The following is a 9,989-nucleotide window of genomic DNA, read 5'->3' on the forward strand; positions in this document are numbered from 1 at the left end:
CCATAATCCACACAAGTATTGGTTTCCTGAAGTAATGGTTGACTCAACCCAAGGCTGGGCCACCTGTATATTGGGCATTGTTTACCTCAAATTTCCACTGTTTGTCAAGTCTTACTTACAGAGGGTTAATCCATCATTCCAAGAAAACACAAAGCAATTCCTTTTAAAGACAAATAGTCTCCTAGATGAAAATCCTAAGACTGAAGAAAAAAATTATCTTTGTTTGAAGTCATGCAGGTCCAATAAATTATCCAATTCATCACCTGGAGCCATGATAAAAAATGTGTATTTGATTTCAACCATAATTGTGTAACTTTCATCTATGCCATTCAGAATAGACTTGTTCATGGCTCCTCATTGTTATTCATCCACACCACCTTCATAGCTTCTCCTAACCCTCCATCCTTAGCCCATACCCAGCCCTTACAAGTATATCTTAGCTTCCACTTGGTTAGTTACCAGCTGCATTTTTGCCACAAGCTATGAACTGCTACTATCTGCTATATAGTCTCAACTGATCCATCTACATGGCTGATAATTAAGAATTAGACACTTTGTATTATCACTGGAAAGTGAAGGTGCTAGGCCCAGAACAAAATCTGCAGTAATTTTCAAAAATTTCCAGTAGTAATTCATTATCAAAAGCTCACTGAAAGCAGAGACTATATTTCTTTCACTCACCACTGTGTATCTGGCACTTAACCAGTGAAAGAATTAACCAGGAAGAATATATTTATTTATTTATTTTTTAATTTTTTGACAGGCAGAGTGGACAGTGAGAGAGAGAGAGACAGAGAGAAAGGTCTTCCTTTTTGCTGTTGGCTCACCCTCTAATGGCCGCCGCGGCCAGTGCGCTGTGGCCGGCACACCGCACTGATCCGAAGGCAGGAGCCAGGTGTTTATCCTGGTCTCCCATGGGGTGCAGGGCCCAAGCACTTGGGCCATCCTCCACTGCACTCCCGGGCCACAGCAGAGAGCTGACCTGGAAGAGGGGCAACCGGGACAGAATCCGGCGCCCCGACCGGGACTAGAACCCAGTGTGCCGGCGCCGCTAGGCGGAGGATTAGCCTGTTGAGCCACGGCACCGGCCCAGGAAGAATATATTTAATGTCTACTTTCTGTTCAGAATCTTCTTGCTGCTAACCATACAATGAGGTTTCCAAAAGTTCACGGAAAATACATATTGTGGGCAAGTTATGCGTAGATTTCAAAAAGTTTTACACCAGAAGAAACTTATCTTTTAATTCCATTCTGTCACTAACTCTTGGAAGTACACTCATAAATTCCCTCTAATCTGTACAAAAGTATATGGCTTTTCTTGCTTGAGACTGTGAAATTGTTAGAGTACAGACAACAGAGGGAAAACCAAAGGAACCTACTGTTTTCAGGAGTCAATCATGAAAAGTTGCATATGTTTTATATATACCTTGGAACTAATGCTTTCAAAGAGAGGGTTACTATAGGTAACCATGAGATTTCCAGTATATTCTCCAACAAACTTTGCTTCAGTTAGACAATTCAATTAAACCTCACTGACACCTTTTTTTCTGTTCACTTGTGGTGTTTTCCTTTCTCATGAGCATCTCATACATGCCATTTGGAGTTTCAAATGTAGAATCATGACCATATAAACAAATTCTGAAACCATATAAACCATATAAACAAAATTTGTTTGTTTCAGATAATGAAGCCTTGGATGGACTGGGTCCGAGGAAAGGTAAGTGCGACCGCTCGCCCGTTCCCCAGCCTCCCTGTCCCGGAGACAATCAGACGCAGCGGGGAGCCAAGTCTAGCAAGGACTCATTTACTTCCTGAGAAACAGAACCTTTTATAGCACAAAACTGCAGAGTCATTGGGGCAGGGCTAAGGACCAGCCAATCACTTTACACAGTCACCTTACGGGGGGATTTCTATAGGACTAGCCCTATGTCTATACACTTGTTACTAGTTTTGTTACCTCCCCGGATGTTGCGCAGCCAATTAGCTTTAGTGGTAAACAACTTTGGATTCCGCCCATCTTACTTCCTCTGGGCACCATCTTACTTGGCTCCACACGGCTTCGTTCCGCGCAGCTCGGGCGGGGGCACCCTGGAGCAGCTGCGCATGCGGAGCCCCCGGGCCGGGCCTGGCCTGGCCTGGCCGCGCTCATGCCCCACAGATTCCCCCTTTTTGTTTTAGCACGCGATCCCTGTCTTAGGTTGCCCCCAGCCGTCCTTGCCCTTACCCGTCATTGGTAACCCAGGCAGCTTGGCCATGAGCCCTGTCTTAGGTTGGTACAGGACGCTGGGTGCTTTACCCGTCTTGGGGTGTCGCGTGACTTGTAATTATGGGGGCGTGGTGAGCTTTCTCCACCGCCTGTCTTAGGTTGTTCCGGTCCATCCAGAATCTTACCCGTCATTGGCAATGTGGAGAGCACCGGGGGCGCTTCCCCAGTTCAGGGGATCGTAGCCCTCTGTGGCTAGCAGCCTCTGGTAATGAACCTCAACCTGTCTTACCCTTATTGCCTCTATGCGCTGTTGTATAAACTGTATAAGCCTATTCATTATGCATGGGCCAATAGCAAGGATTAAAAGCAGGGCAAGAAGCAGTCCAAGAAGAGAGCAGAGGTAGGGAAAGAGTCCATTAAGGCTCGTCCAAAAGAGGCTTTTTTGGAGTTCTCTTCGTCTTTTTCAGGTCCTCCTGAAGTGTTTTGATGATCTCGTTTGGGTCATCGAATCCCCCGTCACTGGGCTGGGCACTTCTTGTCAGGATCACAGTGAAGAGTAGTGTCCACATTATCGCCTGCCTTTCGATTTCGATCTCCATCCATTTCTGGAAGAGGAAAGACAAGGGGATCTCCCTCAGGGGCAAACTGCTCCCTGGGTGGGTTGTTACTTGCCTCGGGCATAGGCCTGATATTTTTGGCCAGTATTTAAATTGGAGTTAACTCCCCTATGGGGAACACGCAGCCAAATCCTCTTCCCAACTGAATCAGTGGGTCAGGCCCTCTCCAGAGTCGAGTGAGAGGGTCTCTCCATCTAACGAGCATCTGTGGTTTAGGGCTTAAATGTCCCCAATGTTTTTGGAACCTTGACTCCCTTGACCCTTTTGAAAAATTTAAAATATTGATGGTGAACAAGGCCTTATGTAACTGTAGATGGGGGGTAGCCGCTCCCCCTTTTTGTTTTAATAACTGTTTTTTGAGGCATTGATGGTTTTTTTCCACCATAGCCTGTTCCTGTGGGTTGTGAGGAATTTTAGTAGAGTGTTGAATTATTTTACATCTTGGCAGCACTTTTAAACATCCCAATTGGTTATTATCTCTGTAAGATGAGAGATATATCTTTTGATATCTCCAGGGGCCCTTTTGGAGATACCAAAAGTTTAGAGAATTTAGAACTTTGATTTTTAGAAAGTTTGTTAAAGGTGCCAAGAGAACTTAGAGTATCTGGTTAGAATAGAATTTTTTAACATTCTGAAATGATAACCCTTTATTAGACAGGATGATCTTAACACTTTTAGAGCAGATCTAATCATAAAGGTATTTAGCAATGCTTTTCATCAATTTGAACTTAACAGAGACAGTAGAGTACACAATAGATTACCTTGACAGAACATGAATTTTATGTTTTTTTGTTATTGAATAAACACCTTGAACATAATAGTATACAAAATGATTACATGACTTAGAACTACTTAACAGAGCTAAAAAGGACCTAACTTTAGAAATGGCAGAGTAACCCATTAAGCAGACACTGTTAAAATAGACATTACAGTTTTTGCAAAAACACAGATTCCAAGATTTACGACTTAGACCATTTTCAGATATTTACTAACATTAGTGCACATTTTTTTACTTTAACTTTAAGTCAATGTAATTTTGGCATTAGCACATAACTTAAAGAAAACTCTGTAAACAATTTTAAAGTTGTAAACCTTTTAAAACCTTTCATGACTTGCTCACACCTTCTGAAACTTTATACCTGTAGTTACTTTTACATAGTCTTGAATTGTCATGTATGGACAATCTATGAGAATACATGCTAACTCTCTTATCGAATTTAAGATGTGAAAAGTACACAATACATAAGACACTGAGTTATTAATGAATACCACACCATTAACTCCTCCTGGACAGCAAACATGGACACTAGTACATGTTTACAACTTTGAAAAAAGATCTTCATCGTTAAGAGAAACAAGTTTAAAGCATAAAACTGAGCAAGTGAGCTACCAAGCAAACCGAAGGGCTTTGGCATTAACTTAATTCTCTGAACCAATCTGTATTGGCTTACTTTAGTTAGCAACATAAAGGCTTGTATACACAGAATTTACTCATTTTCCTAAGGCCACTCTAGCTGGAAAGCAAGAACATGAATACAGCACAGGTCTGACATTATTCACAACATTTTAATACACTTTGTATAATTTGAATTGACCCAAACAGTTGTTACTTTAACAAATTTAGAGTCCCATCCTTTGAGAGTTCCAGGGATCCTACTGGAAGTCCCAAAGTTGGTATACTCCATTTGAGAATTTAAACTGTTAGAGAGTCAAACCACTCATCCAAAAACCAGTACGTATAACCTGAGTATTTTAACCAAGGCTGTGGGGTAGATCTGATCAGAGTTAGGTAATCACTCAAACATTAAAGACAGACAAATCCAATAAAACACGAAACCTTCAAGACACGTGCAAACTCTTAGACAAGTTAACTACAGCAGCACAGAAAAGAGCTGGTCATCAGCATGGGAGCCCATTGCTTAGGACAGGGAAACACATCTGAAACAAAGCCGCAGGGAATGAGACTTCCGTAGTGCTGGAGAAAAAGTCTTATTAACTGCAAATAAAGACTCATTAGGTTGGAAAGGGTTAATGGATGAAAGTTTTTGTTCCTTTAGGTAAGGCCAGTGGTAGCCAAAGGCATTTTTCCTCCTAGTGAGGACAGCATTGAATCGTAAATGGAGAGGAAAAAAGCAGCCCAAGGACTAGTCTCCCTAGAGTATCTAGCTGTGGCCTGCACGGGTGCAACAGGCTACACTGACTGGAAGAGAGTGCAGAGAAAGGCCGTGGTCCCCCATTTACAGGGAAGACTGTGCACGTCGGGGCCTAGTAGGACTGGCTGTGGGGTTGAGTAGGCACGCTGTTTACAAGATGGCGGCGGGCGATTCAAGGGAGGGGAATAACCATAAAGGGGTGGCCACATGGGCGGAATTGGAGGCGCAGTGCGTTGAGGGGTTGCCGCCACACCTGAAAGTTTCACCTTAGTTTTAACTGCCTCTGGGGATTTATGAGCCTCCCTCAGGCCAGCGCAGGCCTTCAGATGATTAGCATTCATTTCTTCCCAAACAAGCATTTTAACAAACTGATCCCGAAGGTCCCCAGCTGGCAACTTACGACGGAGACTGTGTTCGACCCTAGCTACAAAATCTGGCAATGACTCTCTTGGCTTTTGTCGCACCCCTGCGATGGGAGATTCAGTGGGCCCCTCATCCAGCTTGTACCAGGCATTAAGTCCTGCCTGCCTCACTTGTTCACGGTACGGAGCAGGCAGCGCAGCTTGCTGGACCCCCGTAGAGAATCCTTCCCCCGTCCCAGCCAGCATAGCATATGTAATAGGGATAGCTGGCTGGGCTGTTTCATTAGCTTCAGCTCTCACCCGGCAATCCTCCTTAAAGAAGGCGCACCACTTTATGAACTGTGAACTTGTGAGGACTGCCTTGGCCATGTCCAACCAGTCCTTGGGGACGCATGGGTGATAGGCTATATCTTGCAGCAGGGTTTGGGCCCAGGGGGAATTTGGCCCGTCTTCCACCACTGCCTTGAGAAGCTCCTTTAAGTCCTTCGCTTCCCAGAGATACCACTCCAGAGCTCTGTTGCCGCCTGGAGCTAGATTAACAGGGTAGGCCTGAAGCAGCAGGTTCCCTGGCCCAGAGTTCAATTCCCTATGCTGCTTTATGTCTACCGGATAAGCTTCCTCAAAGGTCGCCTCATTTCTCCTCTCCCCTCCTGGGCAATCATAAGTGCCCCGATCACAAAGCTCCCTCCGTGGCTCTACATAGGGGGAGGCCGCCTCTGCCCCGGGGAGGTATGGGGGTGGTCCCGGCCCTTCTAGGGTGGATGGGCTAGGCGGGACGATTTTTACTTTCATTTTTACCTCAACAGTTCGTGCCTCCACAGGCTCTCTGCATTCCTGATCAAACTTAGCCCATTTTCTCTCCCCGCCATCTTCCTCTGAGGCTTTAGACTCTCCCAAGTCTTGCACTTCCTCTTTCTCCCTCTCGCCCTCTGAAGCTAGGGTTATAGCATCTGGGTGGAAGGATGCTTTAAGGGCAGTATCAAAGTGTCTCTCCCTCTTAAGGGTGAGTTTTTCCACCCATGACCAAGTGTTCCAAGAAAAGAGATTGGCCATCTGAATCCAAAGGGCCAAGGTTATGACAGCTACCCAGACACTTTTTAACATATAGCGTAAGGCCTTTAAGGCCAGGTCCTTTTGGGACGAAACTGCATAAACCATACTAAGGTTTTCACTTACCCTGAGAGACCGCTTAGCCTCGGCCGAAAAGTAACTGTTCATGCCCCACGTTGGGCGCCAGATGTTGGGTCTTAGTCCACCCGTACAAGGATGGACTGGGTCCGAGGAAAGGTAAGTGCGACCGCTCGCCCGTTCCCCAGCCTCCCTGTCCCGGAGACAATCAGACGCAGCGGGGAGCCAAGTCTAGCAAGGACTCATTTACTTCCTGAGAAACAGAACCTTTTATAGCACAAAACTGCAGAGTCATTGGGGCAGGGCTAAGGACCAGCCAATCACTTTACACAGTCACCTTACGGGGGGATTTCTATAGGACTAGCCCTATGTCTATACACTTGTTACTAGTTTTGTTACCTCCCCGGATGTTGCGCAGCCAATTAGCTTTAGTGGTAAACAACTTTGGATTCCGCCCATCTTACTTCCTCTGGGCACCATCTTACTTGGCTCCACACGGCTTCGTTCCGCGCAGCTCGGGCGGGGGCACCCTGGAGCAGCTGCGCATGCGGAGCCCCCGGGCCGGGCCTGGCCTGGCCTGGCCGCGCTCATGCCCCACAGGAACCTACTGTTTTCAGGAGTCAATCATGAAAAGTTGCATATGTTTTATATATACCTTGGAACTAATGCTTTCAAAGAGAGGGTTACTATAGGTAACCATGAGATTTCCAGTATATTCTCCAACAAACTTTGCTTCAGTTAGACAATTCAATTAAACCTCACTGACACCTTTTTTTCTGTTCACTTGTGGTGTTTTCCTTTCTCATGAGCATCTCATACATGCCATTTGGAGTTTCAAATGTAGAATCATGACCATATAAACAAATTCTGAAACCATATAAACCATATAAACAAAATTTGTTTGTTTCAGATAATGAAGCCTTTACTGCTTTTATCATACTAACAAACCGTATTCCTTTATTTTTACATGTTCCTCTTATTCTATGCTTTATAACATCCCTCCTCCTACCCCGTCTCCCAAAAATGTTGTCTAGCCCAGTTCTGGGCCTCCATGCACTTCCAAATCAAGTAAGGATTGTTAAAATTTAGATTCTGATACCGTAGTCTAGGCTGGAGTCTGGGAGTCTGCACATGTAACCAGCTCCCAGGCGATGCTGATGCTACCTGTCTGGAGACCACACTCAGAGTAGTGAGGGCAAGCAACACTGCATAGAGGTTTTTCCAGTTAATGGGATCAGCTGGGAATGGCTTTTATATTCTGTTTTCCCAAATGACATACTGTTGGGCACACAAAGTCCAATGTAGTTTAAAATGGGGTTGGAATTAAAGAGCATCTCCTCAAAGTAAAATGCTCACTTATCTGTTTACATATGGTTTTTACTTTAGGATAAGATGAATACACAATTTTCCACTGAGATGGGACCTTTTTCTTCTGATGTCTGAAGAACAGAGAAGAAACCCAAGTTGGATTCACAATTTAAAATGTACAAAAATGTATATTACTGTGTAATTCCTATTACTGGTATCAACACCTATCTGAAAGGAAGCAGCTGAAAATAAGGAAGGAAAACATTATATTTATTTTTGATTGTCACTGTTGGAATATATTCGGCTTCTAATTCAGCCTCTATTAAATATATGACATATGATGAAACAAAAACTGGTTTACTGAGTCTTTACTTCAAGATAAGCATTAAAAACACAAACCTCCATTCATTACAATATAATATGTTCACCAATTTAAAAAAGCATAAATGAGTTCAGGGATAGATAATGGTTAGCAAGATGAAAAGTCTGACTCAAGGATAACCATTTTTATGCTACTTTTGGTAGAGCCTTCATTTCTCTAGAATTTATTAAATTATAAACACCTAGGAAATTATAGTGAGATCTAAAAGTAGTTTAATAATATTGCAGAGTTTAAAAGAAGTTGAAAAAAGAAAAAATATTCCTTTTCCTCAAATGTTCAAAGTAATAAATGAGACTATTCTTAAAATGTCATGGAAAATAGAATTAAAAGATATTTATTTTGCTGCAAAATAATTTATGAAATACATGCATATGAGTGATTTTCAAAAAAATCCCATGGAAAATGCATGTACAAAAAAACTATGCATGGATTTCAAAATGTTTTTCACCAAAGTAAACTTACCTTTAAATTCTATTTTCCACAAACTTTTTGAGGGACACTTATATATGTAATTAGAAAGATCAGAAAATATAAAGAGAAAATCTCACCTATAATTTCTAGATACAGTCACTGGCATTTTGTAATTTCTTACTCATTAAAACATCACATTAAATAATTACATAAAATTTTTCACATATTTGCTCTAAATGTGTTCATTTATTAGTCTTTGATATTTGGTTTTTTCACTTTTTCATTTTATACGTAACTATTGTAATTTACTGATATTACCTCTTCTTTTTTTAAGATTTATTTATTTGAAAGGCAGAGTTACAGAGAGGCAGAAATAGAGGGAGAGAGAGAGGGAGAGGGAGAAGGAGAGAGAAAGAGGTCTTCTATCTGCTGGTTCACTCCCCAAATGGCTGCAATGACCAGAGCTGTGCCCATCCAAAGCCAGGAGCCAGGAGCTTCTTCCAGGTCTCCCATGTGGGTGCAGGGTCCCAAGGACTTGAGCCATCTTCTACTGCTTTCCCAAGCCATAGCAGAGAGCTGGATTGGAAGTAGAGCAGCCAGGACTCAAACTGGAGCCCACATAGGATGCCAGCACTGCAGACCAGGGCTTTAACCTGCTGAGCCACAGTGCCGGCCCCTGTATTACCTCTTAAAAAGTTCTGTTTCTGAGGTGTGCATTTGGCACAGCAACTTAGGTCACGCTTGGAAAGCCAGCATTCCATACTGGAGTGCCTGGATCAAGTCCCAGTTACTCTGCCAATGCACATCCTGCGAAGCAGCAAGTACCTGAGTCCCTGCCACCCATGTGGGAGATCTGGATGGAGTTTCAGCTTCCTGACATTGGCCTGGTCCAAAGCAGACTGCTGCAGCCATTTTGGAGAGTGAACAAGTGGAAAAAAGATTCTCTCTCTCTCTCTTTCTCTCTCTCCATCTCCCTGACTTACAAATAAAATGAAAATAAATAAATAAAAATTTAAAAAATAGTTCTTTTTCCTGGGATTCTAGCTACCTGCTTTTCATTCTCCTTCCTCTGTAAGTTCATTTCAAAACTTCCTCCAGTTCACCATTCTCAAGTTCATTGCTGTTTTTAATGTAACAAATCAAGTGCTGTCAACAGACTTGTTAGTGGGTGTGTCCCTTCCCTACTTATAAATATTTACACTGTGAAACAGTCAATACTTTCTTGAGTCAAAAATCCAAATTTTCCCAGGTTTAATAGAAAAACTTCCATTTAGTTAATGCACACTAGATGAGATGCTGCAAGTAAGCCAGTTCTAACCACCACCATGTTTATGGAACTCTGTCATCACTGGCTACTCCAAAAACAGTGTTGCAGGCCAATGGCTAAAAGTGGGGGATTACATCTTCAGCTTGTCAAAAATA

General features: G+C 43.0%; 1 protein-coding gene across 1 annotated transcript in view; it reads left to right on the forward strand.

Moving 5' to 3' along the window:
• C7H11orf97 (chromosome 7 C11orf97 homolog) overlaps window positions 1-8,087 on the forward strand; it is a 29,511-nt gene extending 21,424 nt beyond the window's left edge. The window contains exons 4-5 of the mRNA XM_062198313.1: window positions 1,682-1,717; window positions 7,853-8,087. Of these exons, the coding sequence (XP_062054297.1) occupies window positions 1,682-1,685 (4 nt within the window). The 3' untranslated portion in view covers window positions 1,686-1,717; window positions 7,853-8,087. The remainder of the gene's footprint in view (window positions 1-1,681; window positions 1,718-7,852) is intronic.
• The last annotated feature ends 1,902 nt before the right edge of the window (window positions 8,088-9,989 follow it).

This window comes from Lepus europaeus, chromosome 7, assembly GCF_033115175.1.
Source record: "Lepus europaeus isolate LE1 chromosome 7, mLepTim1.pri, whole genome shotgun sequence".
Lineage (NCBI taxonomy): Eukaryota > Metazoa > Chordata > Mammalia > Lagomorpha > Leporidae > Lepus > Lepus europaeus.